The 20,834-nt window shown below is 36.7% G+C and overlaps 1 protein-coding gene across 1 annotated transcript in view; it reads left to right on the plus strand.

Annotated features, from left to right (window-relative positions):
- Nucleotides 1–20,834, plus strand: part of LOC115449509 — a 233,322-nt gene that overhangs the window by 175,507 nt on the left and 36,981 nt on the right. The window contains exon 4 of the mRNA XM_037439633.1: nt 4,516–4,550. Within this exon, the coding sequence (XP_037295530.1) occupies nt 4,516–4,550 (35 nt within the window). The remainder of the gene's footprint in view (nt 1–4,515; nt 4,551–20,834) is intronic.

Raw genomic sequence — 20,834 nt, forward strand, 5'->3', positions numbered from 1 at the left:
TGAGGACTTTGAAGCATTTCTGAACGAATGATTAAATACCCGTGCTCGCAAATATTTATCATCGCAACTAATTTAATTTGTTTATTAATAGATGTATAATATAATTAATGCGTAGTAAGTATTAACAATTTAGTTTACAGGATACAAGAACTGTTTCGACTGAAGTGGTCTTGCAAAAAAACAATATAAAGCGGTTTTTTTTTACGTTACAAATCTTCTTGTATAATAACAGTTGATATTGATTGTAATTAAATAGTTATCAAGAAAAATATTTTACTGGTGGTAGGTTTTTCAAATGTGTGAGTCCGCCTGGGTAGATACCACTGCAATGTCTATTTCTGCCGCCAAGCAGCAGTGAGTAGTCACTGTTATATTCCAGTTTGAAGGACATTATAGCCAGTGTAAGTACTTGAAATAATGAAACTTTACATCTCATGTCTCAAGATGGCGACTGCAGTGGAATACCAAACAATAATTCAAGGGGTTATATGGTGTTTCTATTGTTTATCGGCGGTTGTATCGCTTACCATCAGGCGAATGGCAAGCTCGTCTCGTCATTCAAAGAAATAAAAAAAATACAAAAAAATACATATAAACACGCTAATATAAAACGTCAACTAGTATTAATAAATACATTCTACTATAACAAGCACACCCATTCGTGCCAAAACAGCGTTCATACCATATTCCTAAATCAATCATACGATACACCCAAGTTGAACTTATTTGCCCTGTTGATTAATGAATTTTCTTGCTTCATTTTCTTCACACACAATTTATTTATTCTGTTAAGACTATATGACACACGACCAAAACACTTAGACCTCTCAGTTATCCCGTACTCGTTCATTCTCATGTACTACGGAAGCTCACGTTACACTGGTAAGTAGTTCACACGTGTACTCACGGGCCCTTGTACTAATTTAATAGATGAGGTGTTCACATTAATTACAAAGAATGTCGGGACCAGCGAGTGCGCCGCGGGTAACATGCGAACAAATTAATAAGATTATTAACTCCTTCCGACAAGTCATTCTTTCTTGCGCATGAACGCGAAACTTATCGTGTTTAAGAAAATATCGACTTTAATAGGAAGGTTAGAAGGATTATAGGTACTTGTGGAATTTATTAGTTGGTAGAGTTCTCGTATAATAGTTTGGGTATGTTTAGGTATCATCGACGATTATTTCTAAACTGTTCATCATCATTCAGTGCCGAACTTAATGAAATATTTTTGCTTAGAATAAATAATAATTATGCAACATTTTGCTGTAGTTTCAACAACAACAAAATTATAATAGGTTATTTTTTAATCATTTATGTTTGCGCTACGACTGCTACGAAATTGCTACGAAGCGTAGACACTAATGTTGCGTAAAACAATCGGAACGCGTTTAACCACAGTGGCGAAGTGTCCATATAACGCGATTTCTGTCGGCTTCCCTTTCATAATTTATGTAATATTTAATTATCATGCAGACCGCATTTATGCATATTAGTATCTATATGCTGTGTCAGATACCCTTCCAGAAAACTTCACCCTTCCCACTGTTGAAACAATAACATAAAATTTATTTAATTACAATGGCATGGAATATTATCTACTTTAAATAAATATTATATAAAAAGTAGTATTTAAGTATTTGTAGCAAAAAAAGCACTATGGCACAACAAACTGTCTTAGCCACGGGAAGCCACATGTGATTGATTGTTAATGAAGTGGCGTGGGGCGATAGTTATTAATGACGCCCGGCTCCGCCCGCACCGCTCTTCTTTATTTACCCACTAACACCTATTAGCCGTCCACGTCCGACGCACTGCCGCTCACGATACATCATCCCGCCACGCAGGGATCAATCAATTTGCCAAATTATAACTTGATGGAAAAATGATACAGTTCTGTACGTTTGTCGGGTTTTATTTTAGATGATATTGGCATTTAGAACAAGCTTAAAAAGAGAAAATATATTTGAGATTAGTTGAGTTATTTTGATTTTTACTGAAATGATTATAACATATTTTGCACTTCGAATTGTGTTATGAATATTGGAATATATTCTTTCGTATTCAATCAATATCGTTACAAGTGATAATAGACAGTGGAGTTACCCCAAATCTTCGGGAAGGGTTTTGTTTTATTTCAATTAAGTAGCAATCACAAAGAGTTTCCAGAGCGCAGCAGTCACTCTATCGTCGTCGATTTAAACAGATGTCGTGTTAAGGAGGTCCTCTAGAATATTCGTTCGAAATTTAAATTGCAAATTTGTGCGGTGGCAGGTGCAACCTCTCGATTGAGCACCGTTCTCCCTTTCTATTTCACACAAGAAATACACCCGTCCCACTCGCACACAACTCTCAGAATCAACGAATAATGAACGTCAACAAATAAAACTGGAGCGTTACTAATTACTGGAGCCGCTCGAACGGAGAGAAGTAATTTTTACACTCTATTCTGAAGAGGAAATCTCGAAGCTAATGGCGTTAATTTAAAAGAGGCCGATGACTGGCACTTTTCATTCGACTTTAGCTTTTTAGAGTTTGATTTATTGAGTATAGCATGGCGATATTTTATATAGAGAATGTATTGAAGAAATCATTTGGCTGGAAGACGGTTAGAAACTAAACAAAGGGTGCGATTCATTATTATGAATAAGGCGAGTGGTCGCAGGTACCGCTCTAAATTAAAGTTGTGCTCATCGGCGATGTGTACAATGTAGCGAGCCTTTCCGCAGGCCGATCACGGAGCTGCGCTAGCTTAATGAATGAAGAAATTCCGTTGAGCTCCTCACGCGTGCCCCTCGGCGCTACCCACCCTTACACATTCTAAACTCACCGTCATGAGTCGTCTCTTTTACGCGTTGCCAGTGAATTAGAATCTTCACTGGTTCGCGGTTAGCATATCCAGTTATGCGAGTTTCTGTAAGTCAAAAGTTTATGGCTCCAAATATTTTAACACGTCTGTAAAATTATTTATAACATACACAATTAAGAGATTCCTACGTTACAAACCTGTAAACATTTAATATTGATTCACGCATACGAATATTAATCCCATTTTATTCAAAATAAGCATTAGGAGTGGTTTAATTCGTCAGTAGTGGGTGGCACTCAGCGCTGGCGCGGGGTTTTCTCCGCAGCCGAGTAATTAGCTTTCCAATTTTAAAGAGCGGCTCTACAGTCGGTGGGCTCCATCAATCCACTCCCCTGCCCGCAACCGAATCGATAATAATTAATTATTTTTGACATAATCACAACCAAAATCCATTCTCATTTTGCTAATTCACGTCCTTATAATAAAACAGGGAGACGCTTTTAAAACGCGCCCGAGTGAAATTGATAAAAAATAAATACAAAACTTTTTGCTAAGTTAAACAAAATTGAAGGCTGGTGATTAATATTCCGCGGTATCTTGACCTGTTATCGTTTAAACCGTCGCGTCGGATGGAGGCGACACACGTCTCAATGGATATTGTAATTCGCAATGATCATTGTGCGGCCGAGCGCTGAATTCAGCTGTACTGACGAGGGATCATTGTCGCCGTACAATCGGCGGGACACTGTGTCAATATACACAAGTGATACAATACACGCCAAGATGTGGGCGAACGTCGGACGCAATACACCTAATAGATGTTTGAAGACCTTCCAACCAATATCGAAACTGATATATCCTTGTTACACTGATGTTTGTGTGCTTATTTGAAAATCAATTCTCTAGTTGTCAAATTTCATTTCATTTATCGGATTTCCATCCGAAACTTCTTAATATTTACATAATGATATGCATAATATAAAAACAAAGGTACAACAAAACACACACATCTACGGACTAAAGCCGAATACTTGCACAAGTTGGCGGCACTTAAAAAATACATAGTGAAAACATTAGCTCCGCCCGGGGCGGGGTTGGCCCGTGATTAAACCCAGCGAGGCATGCATAACGAGACCGGTATGTTTGAACGCTTACGAATACTTTCCAAGTTGCTCCGGACAGCGGTTGAAGCGGGTCCGTACACCTGCGCTTGTTTATCGCCGGCTAAGACTCCGCAGCGCTACTCCGCTTGATGTATTGTTAGTTTAGGAGTCGAAACCTGACCCACTTGCGATGCACAAATAATATTCCCCAATATACATATTGCAAATCAGTACCAGAACACCGCCGCAAACGAATGTTCAAATCGCCCTGGGTTACGCCGCCCGTTTCCGAAACTCAGCCCGGATAATACTCTTGTGCGAAATTAAATAATATTTTTGAAGGGATTAGTATCATGATTAGGCGGACACATGCTAATGCAAGAAGTTTTTAATTAAAACCGTCCGCCGTTAAGAGGCTACGTAATGGCTGATCCTCAGGAGGGATCCGATATTGGGTGTGTGTACCGGCAAAGCCAAAATACCAACATATTTAGGTCCGGTACGTGGCGTAGTTTGCGCTGTGGCTAATCACCGCTCCGGGTACGGAGAACCCTTTTCATATAATATTAAAAATGTTAATACATAATGTTTTCGTTTCAGATGCGCGTGACTGCAACGAAGACGACGGGAAGAAGGTAAACAAACACGTTAAATGTTTTAAAACAAAAAAATCGGATGTTAAAACAGCACTCAGGTCCCCACAAGCGCAATCCAAACTTCGGCGACGAGTTTATGGCCTGTGTGACCGCCAAAAGTCGCCGAGGAAAAGTGCAAGCTTGTTTACCCATACGTTGCGATAAGGTCGCCCCCCGCTGCCAATAAAGTGATTAACGTCACAAATCGTCTGTTTCTTTACACACAGGCTAAAAACAGCGCCACATTTTTTTATGTAACTATTTTAGTCTATTTGTGTCGTTTAATAGAAAAGATCAGTCTGCTACAAAAGGTATATTTAAACTGTATGAGAAATAAATTTTAAGTGTCATGCATGATATGATAAAAGTAATGACAGTAATTTAAAAAGAAAACTATTCGGAAGAAATACCAGTAAATAACAATTTGAATACTAAAACTTAGAATTAGGCTACCTAAATCTTAAGTAGTAGCATAATGATATTAACCGATTATCATCACTAAAATATTGCTTTAATTATAATAAATATAACGTAAAATCTCGACACAATTACTTAATTGAGTCAGACCTTGAGTCTCCGAGTCATATTATTTTCTCTCGCAAGTCAAAGGTTTTTTCATCGTGTCCCCACTATTCCATGGGGCGGTTCGGCTCTATTACAAATAAATTGCTCTTCGAAATCGTTCCGTGTGTTATAAATTTCATACGTGCTGAGAAATGACATACGGTATTATTTATTACGTATAGTTTTTTTTTTTCGAGGAAAATACAAAGAAGACATTGTGATGTAATTGAGCTGCGTTTTATCGGAACACGCTACAATTTCGGCGGCAATTTTCGGTGGGAGCTTTTTTTTCGAACGATGTGTTCCATTCATGATATTTTTATTATTCATTGAGGTTGTATGAAGTTATTGTAGTTATAAAAGTTCTATGATGATTTTTAAAGCATTAAGGCGATACCTCAAGGTCCATTTTCATACATTTTGTTTCACCTTTAATCTGGGTAAATTTAAATTCACGTCTAGTTAGTGATTAGTTCTCGCAGTTGAAAGAAAAACGTAAAAATAATTAATAATCATGGATATTTCGGCCTTTAAAAGTTAATATGACGAAATTTTAAAGGCAGAAATATCCATGATTATTAATTATTTTTACGTTTTTCTTTCAACTGCGAGAACTAATCACTAACTAGACGTGAATTTAAATTCTTTACTTGCCAATACTTGTTTAGTTACCCAGATTAAAGGTGAAACAAAATGTATGAAAATGGACCTTGAGGTATCGCCTTAATATTTTTTTATTGACCTGAAATATTTTTGTCTACTCGTTGATTAAATACTACACTTAACCTAATATGCACAGTTAATCTTGCATTGTGAGAATCAAGACACATATAAAAAAAACATTAAAAAAAATCTTACGATCAGAGCTTAGCATTAATCCAAATGAATTCCAGTTTATTGCAATAGTATTGTTTTTTTTTTTTTGACAACTCTGTCAATATAACTAAAAAGAACATAGCATTATTATACCAATAAGAACTTGACGTCAACTATCTGTCAACAAAACGGTAAGTACATCAGCAAACAACATAATCACCATAATATGTCAGTAGGCTAACAACATCGAGGTATTCGTGCCTACACACCGTACGCTCCGCGGCATTAGTGCGAGGCGCCATTAGCTCTACAAATGACACTAAAATTAAATCTTTTCATTTCCTTTGAGCCGAGTCAATCGACGCAGATATTGTTCAATTTCACGCGATACGTACATTATCCTCGCGCGACAGCCATATTTGTTAGGGATTGGGGTAAAGTGATACCTTTTAATATTTGTAGATAAACAATCGGTATACACGTGTACTGACAATAAAATCTTAATTTGCTCCATATTTTTCAATATTATTAAAGCGAAAGTTTGTAAAAATGTTTGGATGTTTCGTAAAAGTAAACGAAGAAACAGATGAACGAATTTTGATGAAGTTTTGCTCACGGATACACCATATTCTGGATTAACACATAGGCTACATATCCCGGTAATTTGCTCCCGTTAGAAGTATTTTTTTTTATCTGGTTCTTAAATAGATGGCGCTGGCGTCAAAGTTCGCCATTGTTATTTCGGGACTTTTATAACGGGAAAGTCTTTCACACGGGCAACGCTTAGTGAATAAATAAATTAATCGATCAAAGACTAATCATTCTGAAAAAAACTTTTATTACATAAAAATTATAATTTTTTTATTAGTCAACAATTTTTTTTTTAATTTTTAATTGATCGATTTCTTACAAACTAAGATATTAAAGGAGATTCAACCATAACCCACAATACTTGTCTTAGGGTTGGCGACTCGTAATATCTATTCTATCACCTATAAGTAGAGACTAAATTGTACATACCATTAATTTAATTACAGTATTTTTAAGAACCATGAATAAAATTATATCTTTGAATCCTTAAAACATTAATACATTTCGTGACAATCATTAGGCTCTAAGACCAAGTTACACAGTACATCAATGATGGTACACAACTGTCACAACCCGCCGAAACAGTCGCAGACTCATGATTTACGAGCCCGTATCAACTCATCTTTATTAAACCGATGCTCGGTGTAACGTTGCTAATAATCCCTAATAACTTGTCAAATCTGTTCGCATTCTCAGCTCGTTTATTTTACTAGAGTTTTATACCCATTGTAGGCAATGTAACTACTGGATATAGTAAGATTTTACATCTCATGTCTTAGGATGGCGAGCGCAGTGGAATACCTAACAATACTTTGTAATTCAAGGTGTTTGATGGTGTTTCTACTGCTTGTGGGCGGTCGTATAGCTTCCATTAGGCGAACGGCAAGCTCGTCTCGTCATTCAAAGCAATAAAAAATATACATTTTTCTCTGGTACCTATGGTTACTTATGTGTAAAAAATCTTAATATTTTCATAGATTTTATTTTAGTATCTAATTTTACGTTTTATTGGTACAGATACGTCTAAATGGGGGTAAAAGTAAACTTTATGATACAGTTTATGAAAGCACGTATTAATACATAATAATATATTATATCTCCGCCTTGGTCCTTAAATAATTATATTTTATACAAATATCAACAAATATTCTTCTAACGTTTACATTTAGGAAATATAGCAAACCTAGAAAATATTCCCATCCATATAATACCACCACATGGTGTGCCTTTTAATTCTGGTTATATCACCAATAGTGAAAAACAAAAACAGTAGCCATATTCCCACGGCTCGGTAACAGTTTAATCAATGTCGTTACGGTACGTAGATGTTAGATAGGTGTCGGGTCGTGTCGGGCTCGTGCCGTGCCCGCTCCGGTTAATTTGTTACTCCGATGTTTATCGCTGAACCGAGCCGAACTACATTTGTACGACACTACCACTCGATCCGCTCAGACCCTTAATTTTGTCAGTGTCAATCATTGGGGTAAATGTGTACATTGATATTGGGAAATATTCCTATACGTTGTTTTACGGTGCGACTTTCAGCCTTAATATAAAGGTAAACAATCTTAACCTGGCAAAGGATTACTGTTTAATAAAAACTTTATTGCACCGGTTACGATCCATTCTTATCGAAGAAAAAAATGGCTACAACGAAGAACCAACAATTGCAAAATATTTTTAGTATTTCATAAAATGTCTATTCTTTGTGAATTATCGCTTGCTTTAACGGTGAAAGAAAACATCATGAGGAAACCTGCATACCTGAGAAATTCTCTATTAAGAATTTTCGAGGATGTGTGAAGTCTACCAACCCGCACTAGGTCAGTGTGGTGGACTAAGGCCTATTCCCTCTCAGTAGTAGAGGAGGCCCGTGCCCAACAGTGGGACAGTATATAATACAGGGTTGATATTATAAAATGTCCATTAGGTTTAGTATAACTAAATAAAAACTTTAACTAGAACTGTTTTATTCTACCAAAACAAAATATAGCGAAAATTGATATTCAGTAATGCCTACCATAAGCACATTTAATATAAAATCAAGGCCATCAGAAATCGGCAGAACACAGTTGACATTGTGGCGACGTCTTTTGTCCCGCGACCTTGGCGGGACGCGTCCAAGATTGATAACGTTTGCCAAGTAATGCCAAGTCGTTAGCGCCTTTGTGGACCATCATCGATTATCAATTTGCGGATAACAATAGCTAAGGGACAAATTACCGGTAACAATCCATGATGACGAACCACTAAAACCACAATACGGTCGAAGCATGGAACGTATTAGGTACCATTTCGTTTAGTTCAAAAATTTGTTACATATTATTTTAAGATGTATATTTACGATTAATAGACCCTATAAAGTTTCAATATAAAATACTTAACACAATGATTAGTATGAAAAGTACTGAAGTTTATTGCTACTTTATATTTTATTAAAAAAAAACTTATTACAATTGGAATACATGCAGTAATTTACTTACAGAATAAGCTCAGTAATTACGTTTAAAACAGACAGAAGAATAATAAATTGCGCTACTTAATAAGCAAATTGGATTTGCGACGACAATTCCGACTTTAAAATCAATAAACCTTTAACAAGAAAACAAGGTAAATTGGAATCAAACGACTTTCAAATTGCTCACAAAATGACACGACTACTCATATAATTTACTCCTTATGAACTCGAAATTCACGTGAAGGTATGGTATTATCAAAAAATTGGCTTTATTACGAAACTATTTACCCGCGCCCGTAACTATCTTGATCAAATAAAAAATTAACAACGCCTGGGGCGACTGGCGCTGTTACACGGATAAATTGGTACAATCGTTCAACACAACCCCACGGTTATGAAATCATAGACTATGGCCTGTAAATAAATGCCTGTATGTTTTATGCAAAAATATTGATCATGGCATAATTTTTTCTTACCGTTACGAGGTTCGAAATTCAAAATTGTAACTGGCATGTCAGTTTACTGTTATAATACATGTAAAAAATAAATATTGCGATGCTTACTATAAGTTTTTGCTTCATATATAGCATAATTCGCGGATTAAAAAACTTATGGCTTTTCCAGGGTCTCCAACTATCTCCATACCAAATGTCATCAATATCCATTGCGTAGTGTTTGAGTTTATCACGTTCAACCACACATACATAAGCGACATTTGACTTTGTTTTATAATATGTAAGGATACGCTTTAATATATTATAATCAAATTCTTTCCCCACATTTATTAAAGAAAGTATTTTCTATATTAAAATAAACTATGACAACTACTCATAGCTTCTAAGAAAGACATGGTACAATTATTTTCTACTATCACTATATTGAAATAAAATGGTACGTAATCTGTAAAACAAAATTGTTCCTATTTCCCGAATATAGTTTTTCTGACAAAGTTTCGCATTTATTTTATTTCCTACCTTAACGTCTTAAGAATAAGAATGAGAGAAATTATTCCCTCAAGTTACAACCTGGCTTAAGAAATCGAATGTTCCTACGTATCTCAGCCATGCAACGAATGTAAATGTGCTCTTTTTGAATTTCCCTCGATTTATAAAATCAATTAGGCGAGACGACATCGGGAAGATAAAACTGATTTGGATAGATAATTGCTACAGATCTATCCACATTTTTAGTACCAGATCGTTATGCAAAATCCTTTTTAAAATTTTAAATATAGAATTTTATAACCGTGTAACTGATTGAATAAATAATGAACATGGTATGAGATAATTCTCTTTTCTGTTTATTTAGCGCCACTGATAATTATTAACTACAATAATTATTTCAAAGAATTATTGAGATGTATTTATTTATTGTAATATTAATAATCGAGTGCATAAAGGAGGCTTTTTTATTTTTAAATGTCTATAATTTAACGCAAATAAAATCATTAATGGGTAACAAGAAAGTTTCCAACAAAAATTACTAGAATCAATAAGGGTTTCAATTAACTTTGTTTCAACAAAATTATTCATCGTTGAGATTTTATAAAATTCAACGTCACGCTTGAGCAGTCAAAAACAATACTTATTCAAATGAAACAAAAAGCAATTAACGTTGCAGATATCCCTCCGTCCTCGGAGGAGAGATTATTGAAAAAATAATTAATAAATATTTATGGCGGGCCACCTGAGGAACGACATCGGGAGATATTCCATTTTTATCCAGTGCTCGAGTACGCATCTGCAGCGTTACACGGTAAAGCGGTTTATTACAAATGCAAAATTTTCCATTCATATTCAAAATTTTATATCCCGATGTGGCCGGGAGGAGGCTAATTTATTCCGAGGGGCGGCTAAGGAGACACGCCAGCTCGCGTCTTGGCCCGGATTAGGGAAGGGTTGTGCACCGCCAAATTGACAGGTGCCCGTCAAAAATTACAATTAATAATTGAGACAATTGCCGCGGCGGCTGCGGTCTACCGCGCCTCTCTACTTTAAAATTAATAAATAAAATTTAAAGTAAAATATAATTTAGGTTGCACCTGAGAAGCCTCTTACTCAATATTGCATGTCAAAATTTAAGACATAAATGACTAAAGAAAAGCCTATGAAAATATTATGGATAAAACATTGTCTACAAGTATCAATATCGATATTATTATCGATTGTTGAGTAGGGAAATGTGCAGTACCATGAATTCAAGACCAAAGTAAGAAGCGTCGGCATGGTTATAATCTTAAGACACTTCAAATATTGTAGTACCAGTAGAAATTATACAGGGTGGATTTTCGAGACGGGGCAGTTAGGGCAGCTACCTTAGCCGCTGTAGCTACAAGAAAACTTTCTTAAGAGACTGTCCATCATTTTTCAAAATCTGCATTTACAGATTTGAAACAAAATGTATAGTCAGGAAGAAAATGCAAAATCTTTTTTTGTTAACAATCGAACCTAATATCTATAAAAATCACAATGATAGGAACATTCGAATAAAAGCGATTTGGAATCGCATTTCTTACAAAATATAGAGTTTTTTTTGCAATTTGTGACCTTAAAAGGACTTAAACCTATGACGACCCAATAGTCTTTCGATCGTTATGAGCAACAGAATCGATTGGCATCGGGAAAAGTTTATGCACAAATTACCCATTTTCTTGCTGACTGTACAAAATCAAAATCTGTGAATGCAGATCCTAATGTCTTCAAATATTATGGACAGTCTTTTTTCCGGAACTACAAAAGAAAATATAACTTACTATTAAACCGATGTAAGTGTCACGAATTAGTTACATTTTTATCTGCCTCCAGAAATAACCTTATGAAAATCAATACTATAAACACAGAGTGCGGCACCATCGTCCCTCCCGAGTCCCGACACTGTCCATAATAATAGACAATAAACATCGGGGTGCGCATCGATCAAGCGTTTTACAACCGCCGTACCAGTTAATGGCGGTAATCCACCACTAAGAGCGGTTTACTGCGCAGTTACGACTGGCTAAATCCGCGCAGTACACCGTTCCAAATTCAAATTAATTATATAAACACAAAAATGCTTTATACGCCGCTCGTAATAAGTCATCAGTGAGCTCGTTAAATTATACCAACTAACATAAAACATTGCGATAGACGTTTGTTTTCGTGGATTTTTTTGCAATTTTTTTAATGAGTTTTATTAGGCATGTTTTTCCTAGAACTGGCCGTAGCAGGCATATAAGCGTCCTTTACTGTATTCATTTATTTTTATGATACACAAACACCATATTTTAATAAATTAAGACTTCTAAAGACATGGCAATCAGTACATTACTGCCGACATTTTTTTTTACCACGTATTACAAAACTAAGCAATTACCGCCAGCAGTATTTCCAGACAGATACGACATTCGAAAAAAGAACATATTTCCACCTAAAAGGCGAGCAACGCATCACTATGCACCTCGGTATGTTCATGGGCGGCAGTGACCACTTACCATCATTATGGCTGGTAAGTTATACGTAACTATAACTTACCAGTTAAGTCGGGTATTAAAACTATGACATGCTATAAATTATTTCACTTATGTACAATTTCTTTTTAACTAAAATAAATGACTTTATTTTTAAATAAAAACATATATGAATCCAAATAATTTAATGGAGGAAAAAAATCTGAAATTAGAAAAATGACTGCATGTAAAACAAACCGGCAGAAATAAAAGGAAAATAAACCAAACGGCCAGTTAAACCGTATGTAAACTACAGTTATCAGTCACATTGTTCGGTTGTCGGGGCAAACGGGAGTGCATTCGGAGCTCACGTAACAAATGACGCCACTCTGTCAAGAGGTCAATAGAAGCTCGATGAATGTCCGATGGTTAGTGCCGGCTGTGTGTCGATATCGATGATGCACTTAAGTAGTAGTCGATTATTGCATAAAGATTTGAAAAAAAATGGTAAACTTTCGGTAGATTATTTGACATCACCTAAATCAGAAGCCGTGCGATTATAATATTTTGAAAAATATTTAATAGTCAGCCAAATTTATTGAAGTCTATAAACATTTACGGGTCTTTAGATCTCAAGTTGTTGTATTCCGCCCTCTACTGGTCTACTGCGACCCTATTGAACCATTTCGATGGGTTATAATCCATAGTCCTAGTAATGTCCGTGAGATTATTTTGTTATATATTTTATGATATAAAATTATATGTTATAATAAAAAAATAATTAGCAAGATATATTATCAATAGTACTTACCTATCCTCACTGCTATTTAATTACAGATCCTAAATACAAACCGCATCCAAAACAAAATTGTATCAATCAGTCATCGATAGCGCGCGTCCGACTGATATCGTGTTATTGATGCGGGCCGTTTTTCACCGCACGCCACCGGGCACCGCCGCGGGCGCCACTTTGTCTCTATTACGGGCTTACGACCAAATGTTGAACATTCATTGACATATTGTTTCGCATGCACGCCGAGATAGCCAAAATTGAGTTTTTTTTTTGCAGGTTTGTATCGGCTCGATCATGTTTCACGTTTACGAATAGTTGTTTGGTAGTTTGTCGTATGGGTTTGTGAACAATAAAATGCATTTATTTTTGCGTTATTTGTTGCAATGTAAAATATTTGTACTATCTGAAAAGCAATTAGGATGTGAACTGTAACTTAATCTCGACAATCGTGCGGGAGAACACGCTTTGCAATTTCACGTCGGAATTTCATAGCGTTTGCGTCATAAATATTTTGTCCGATAAACCGTTCGTTCGACAGCCGCGAGGCGTAAGAAAATGTTAATTAACGAATCCATTGTTTTCCCGCCCGGCGGCACCAAGATGGTGCCGCTTCCGTTTCCGGCGGGCCTCCTTCTTTATGTGCGTTTCCCGCTTATTTTTACGTCGGCATTGTGGCGCGTACCCGAGTATAATGATTTTAATTTCCTCTAATCAAGAGCCTTCGGCGCGGCTTAAGAATTCTAATCGTGCGAGACGCCGCAGCCGCCGCCACCGCCGCCACCGCCGCCACCGTCGCACCCGGTGACAGAAACATCACCACTTATTCTGATTGCGTCGAGTGTGGCGTTGAATAATTAATACGCCTTTATTTTGCGGCATGCTCCTCCGGCAAAACAAAAGGACCGCGCCGCGTTAATTTGTAAAATTGTATGCTGTATTTGAAATTAATTTTTGTAATAACTGATTACTTTAACACGTCACGTCCTACGATTTCGAATGTGAATTCATTTCGCAAATGTACGCTATAGGTATTTCCAAAAATGTCGGTGAAGTAAAGTTTAATTATATTGGGGAAGCGCAGAGCCACCCCACCCTTTCGTTCAATTCGCACTAACGACCACATTTCGGTCGTCTAAATCGCGACGACGCCACTTGCAATTAATTTTTTGGCCGTTATATGTATCGTTCGCGGAATTAACGGCGCTGATATTTTAAATGCAAAATATAGTTTTGGGTATGCAAATTAAAAACTTCTTGTTTATGTATCCTTCATCCATCTGCTGTGAGAAGAGCGCAGTGATGCTAAAAAGGTTTCACGTTGCGCACTCTGTATTTACGTTTCTTGGAGTAAATTCGGAACATAATATATATGGATCATTTTTTTTTTTGTAAGTCAAGAACTATAGCATAAAATAAATAATATTATAAATGTAATACATATTATTTAAAAAAAAACGAGCAGTCCATGCTAAGAAATCATCCCCCACATCTAATCTTGCAGCAAAACAACTCCATTCATATGCATATCATAACCATACACTATTTAATTTATGCAGAATCCGCCTTAAAATTGCATGAAATAAGCTCTTAAAATCCCTCCACACAAGACGTGTTGAATTGTCTTCGCGGGCGTCTCGGGCCGCGATGTTTGGCAGCCGCGGCGTGCGGTCCAACAGGAGCACCACACAATTAAGGGAACCCTTTCAGGACGCTTACTTAGCATTCTAATCACTCGGCGAGCAGACGCCTCGCGCCACAATACAACGCTTAAACACCGCCAAATTAAGTGGGAAAATAACAGGATCTCGACGCCAACTCTCTCTCATTCTGAATTATGTCGCGAACGAGGTTCCAATTTTAATTTCGCTAATTTCCACAAAACACACGAATCGCACCCCAGTACTCATAGCCCTCGTAACGAACGCACTACAGCAATAAAATGTGAAAAACGATTACAGATCAATGAAGCGTGGCTTCCCTCTCGGGGCGCAAATAAAGCCGAGTACACACTTCAAATATGCTTTTCTTAATCGTTCTCATAAAACAAAGATCAGCCGCTCGCGATCTCCCCCGCGGTATAAAAAATAAGTAAAAAATCCCGCCGTTGCTCATATCGCGCGCCTATCAGTGCGGATTTTTACCACAAATTGTTTCCTACGGGGACCCTCGCGAATCGATATTGTTTGGACTGGAGTTACGGAATCGGAACTTATTATTAGTATCGGATTGAAAAAAATTGAATTACGACACATTCCGCGCACTCCCGCCGCTCATTTGTGTAAATGGCGGCTGATTTTTAACTCCAGTTTTTTTTTTGCAGAATAATTCAATGGATTTGTGTTTTCTTTGTTTTTCGCATTCATGCATATTGGCAAAAATTTATGCTAATTGCAAACAGGGCTGGCGAAGGTTTTTGTGCTTTTGCTTAAAAGAAAAACGTCGTTTGATTGCAATATAAAATTTGATAAAACAGTGATACCATAGTTTTGAATAAATTGTATAAAACCCATAGATATTTATAATCCTAATGAAAATAATTGTTATTCAAAATTAAACAGAACCCGTATCACAAATGTAGCAACATATTTATGAAGTTCCCAAAGTATCCATTAGCCGAACCAGGTTCTAATCTTTACCTTTGAATTTCGGAGCTCTTAAGGAAAAAGCATCGCGTACAATATCGGTATTGCTCAAAGTTGAATTGGCTTAAAACCTCCCGGCGGATGTGTCATTATAATTTGCTGGGGAGAGATGACGGATCCATTGCCCGAAGCCGCTAGCGAATTATAATACCCTAAGCTATTTTAATCTTAACTTAGTTAAAAATCTTGCGTCCATCATTACATTAATCACTTTTGACAGTGCTCGTAATGGATATGGTGTAATTATGGGAGTATACGTGAGGCAATGTCTATGTATATTTGCTGGTTAAATTTTGATTTTAAATTGAAATAAGAACCTTAATTAATTTTGATGAATGAGCTTAAATTATGTTATATCATTCGTAACTTTTATAGATACCAAATATATTATATGATTTAAATACGAAGTATTATTTTATTTTTGTGTCATTATATTACTCATAGTATAAAAGAGAAAGTTTGACACAACTAAACGCTAAAACCGGTAAACGGGCTTCGATGAAATTTGGGAGATAGACGATATCTTGGATTAAAAATCAGGTGTCGACGAGAAAGTTCATACACGCGGGCGAGATTGCGAGAAAAAACACGAAATATATCTACATTAATGTACATCTCTGGCAAATAAATAAGATAATAAACTTACTGATGAAAGTCATTAAACTGAACTTTTCAATAAAACAATTTCGGTTCATGCCTCCGGGTTGAACATATTTTATACAAATTAATTTAATACAATGGAACAAAGGAAATACCTTCGCAAATCACAAAATCTAAAGCTTAATTGAACGTCGACATTGAGAGATTTCAATTCAATTACTAAACCATATTTAACGAAATCCAATCCCCCTTTCCCTCGAGAAATAATATTATTTATTCACAAAAAATAATACAAAACGCGGTTACGGAGAACGCTCTGTTGGTTCAGCGGAGATCATTCGATGTAAAAGTTGAAAGTAGAGGACGGAGGCAGGAAGAAAACTCGGATAAGCGAAACCCTCCAAAAATGATTGATGCCGTACAAGCGGCGCGGCGCGGTGCGGCGGGGGACGATCGCCTCGCGCCAGCTCAACTTTAAAACGGATCGACGTGAACCGTTCCAAATTCAAAAATGAACATCATTAACGCCGTATTGGCGCCAATTCTCGCCGATTCATTATTACACCGTGCTATTCGCATTTTTGCAACCCTCGATCATTTTTATTGCCTTCAATCTGACCGACGCGATTTCGAATTATATCGTTTATTCGATACCGCAGAGCAAACGCAATCTGCAATCGCGTATAGTCAATTTCCTAACGTATTGGAAATGTACAATTGTTTGAGGACATGTTATTACACGAGCGTTTAGCCCGGGTGCTAACAAGCTGACGTCGTTTGTTTCTGCTGGCTCTTTGTTCGGAATATAACAATTAGGGAGACAAAGCGGCCGGTGGCGGACGCTGTTATCGCGGCCGATTCGCGGCGCACACAATGCCGCGCGCGACAATGCACGCTCAATATCTTTATGCTCCTTGGTGTTGAAGGCCGATGCACTCGCCGCTGGAACTTGAATCGGCCTTCTTGTGTACATTAACGTGCTCGCAGATAGAGTAATGAATATTTTGTTGAGGTATTTTGAGAAGTCTTCATTACAATGTTTGCAAATTAGACAAGAAATACATTGGAAACTTTACAAAGCCGGTAATCATATTATCAGGCATCAGGAAGAGCCAGTAGCTGTTGCATAGAATACGATCGCTGGTAATGAATATGAATCGACATATTTTTCGAAAGTCTGTATCATACGCACCTACAGACTGCCCACCTAGGAAGCCTATGACCTATAATAGTTAAAGCACATTTTATCTTATAGACTATAATAACGAACTAGTAAATTAAGACTGAAAAACTAAGCTTGAATGCATGCTGCATTTGTATCATAAGCAATAGGCATTCGTGAATACTGGACACTGATGCAAAAAAAATCATCGAAGTTACTTAAAGTCTATAATACTTTTTTTTAAATCATTCCATGACCACATTTCTCCATTATCTAGCTACCTTACTGAGGGATATCTATTCAAGGTTATTCAATTTAACCTTTGAATTCGTAATTATTTTTTGACTACGGTAAATAGGTTGAAATCTATACTTAAATTATAATGAATTTGTTAAAAAAACTGAATTTTCATAGCCGCATGACTAAATTATGTAGATTATAATCTGTCCTCTCTCCTCGTTTCATAACTCTATGGTCAGTTCGTCGAGACACCTCCAAGCATCCCGTCAGAACCGCTCCTTTGTGCCCATTTCCTTGTTGCCCGCCGTCTCACGACACTCGCCCGTCCCATGAATGCACTGTTCACCACACGCCGAGCCATTCTGCTGTACGTCAACACTCAACAATATATTTACATGTGCTAAGTATTTAGTTTTATATCTATCGTATATAATATCAGCCTTGTATTATATATTGTCCCACTGTTGGGCACGGGTCCTCTCTACCAATGAGAGAGATTAGGCCTTAGTCCACCACGGTGGCCTAGTGCGGATTGGTAGACTTCATACACCTTCGAAATTCCTATAAAGAACTTCTTAGGTATACAGGTTTCCTAATGATGTTTCCTTCACCGCTAAAGCAAGCGATAATTCACAAAGAATACACACATAATTTTTTTTAGAAAAGTCAGAGGTGTGTGACATTCGTCTCGGCAGTCCGTTCCACAACCAACTAGGCTATCGCCGCTTTATATCTATCGTACTCATGCGTGAAAAGAATGACCTTAAATTGTGCTTGACATGGCGATAGGCTCGCCCTGTATATGACCAAACATTGAGCAAAGTGGGTGCACTAGTTAAGCTATAACAAAACATTTACAAAAGTGGGTGTAGTACTTAAACCCCTAAGTATTTGGAGATAAAATAACTGCGTATAAAAGCATATTAAATTAACAAAGCATTAGAAATCACTCAAAAATACCATACAAATATCAAAAACATGAAACTTTCCGAGCAAATTCCATACGTCACGCTAATCTGCATATCGAGCAAATCACAATGTAAACAGTCCGCACGCCGCGCAGTAAGCGTCGAGTGTCGATGTGTGGTGTCGACACCTGCGTGCGGAAGCGTTTAATCGTATAAACAGCTAATTGTCTGTACGAATTGCTCACGTAAACATAACATTCAGTACGGGGGTTGTTTGATTTGCGTTGTATATTAATTACATTGAATTGATGTTTTGTTGTCGAATTGATTGAGTCTGAAATGCGTGTAACGTACGCTCGGCTTATAATAAAACATTAAAGTTAGAGAAGTTGCTGAGGTCCTGGGTTCGAATCCCAGGTCGGGCAAAGTAATATTTCAATTTTTCTGTACAGTAGATAAATTCGTGATGTTGTGTGTTTGTGTGTGTGTGTAAAAAGTTGCAGATCTGCCTACCATTTAAGGAGTACAAGCATGTCTAAAATTTTAAAACGTTTCGTCGAAATTATGTTGTTGCTGTCAATACTTTTACGAATATATCTACATAATATTTAGTATTACAGAGATACATCTCATTACAATTCTACATTCTTTAAATTTATCTTTAGTGCCAACGTTGTGATAAAACGTCAATAATCACAAACTTTGTGTAGTCACACCGAGTCACATTTTACAGCCGTTTGGGGAATTTTTATGTCGCAAGAAGGGGAATATTTAACACGAGTCTGTGTAAAAATCTAAATTATGGTTTTAGAGGACGTGGACGGAATGTAAACTCAAATGAACTGTCTGAATCATTACTAAAATCTGTACTTTACAACGCTGCTTTTATTAAGACACGATTTTGTTCAGAAAGCCTTACGCGTAAACGGTAAAATAAAATTGTAAAAAAATATAACTACGCGGAAGCTTCAGATGTTGCTGTACGCAATTTTGTTTGTTTTTTATTAGTTACCTACAACTGTAACACACCAGTACAATACTTAACAATAACACTAATAATAATATCACGGTAAGTCATTTAGACCCACATGCGGCATCAGCTTCAATCTGTAAACAATTGCAAAAATAATAGCATAACATTCAAAAATGACACTTATTTCCAGTATCCCAATGACCATTACTTTAAAAACCATTTTCGAAAACATGTGTAAAAACACATAAGTATGTCGCGTACATTAAGCGTCACGGGCGCAGTCGCGTCGCGTCGTTCGGCAATTCTTTATTATTCATGGGGCGATCTCGCTGGCAGAGTGTTTTATATGAGCGACGATCGAGTATCAATTTGTACGTAACGGGCCCGTATTAGCATTTCTCGAGCGAGGCCTACATTGTTTCACTGAACCATCAGCAGGGGGAGCGGCACAAATTTCTTTACGATTTTTCTCCGTATAACGACGTATATCGAATATTTTTGTGAAAATGTAACTTTGTAAATAGCTATGAAGGTCAGATTACCAGAAATTTTAAAGCTGTTTCCGTAGATTTGTAAAATACTAATAAACACGTAATAATGTTCACCATCCCTCATTTACATTAACTTCACTTTCCCCTATTCCAATGTCATCCATATCCAATACCTGTTAAGAAAAATCAATACAATATTTTAATGAATCAAAACATAGCTTTACAAAACGCAAATCCCACAAAGCTGTCGCAGCTCATTTAAGCCAGCAGTGTGATTCGAGCAGTCCCGCACTAGTCTCAACGACAGCCGACACAATAGGTTAAGTAGTGTGTACGCTTATGAGTGTTCATTAAAGATACGATAAAGACGGCGGAGGCGACGCCGGCTTAATTGGCTGTTTCTGACTACAGAAATGTCGCCACGATAAACGGTCTAGGCAGTCGTCTGTGAAAATGTACCTACAAAAGTGAAAATAAAATACTAACGGCTTACGATTAGATATTCGTAAAATAAAAAAAAAATTGCAAGTAAGCTATACAAGGTTATATTGATTCCAAATTCAAAAACAGTAGTATTTATTTTATATTTTTAAACTTCCAGCCAGTATGCTGTATTTTTTTT

Source organism: Manduca sexta, chromosome 17 (genome assembly GCF_014839805.1).
Source record: "Manduca sexta isolate Smith_Timp_Sample1 chromosome 17, JHU_Msex_v1.0, whole genome shotgun sequence".
NCBI classification, from domain to species: domain Eukaryota; kingdom Metazoa; phylum Arthropoda; class Insecta; order Lepidoptera; family Sphingidae; genus Manduca; species Manduca sexta.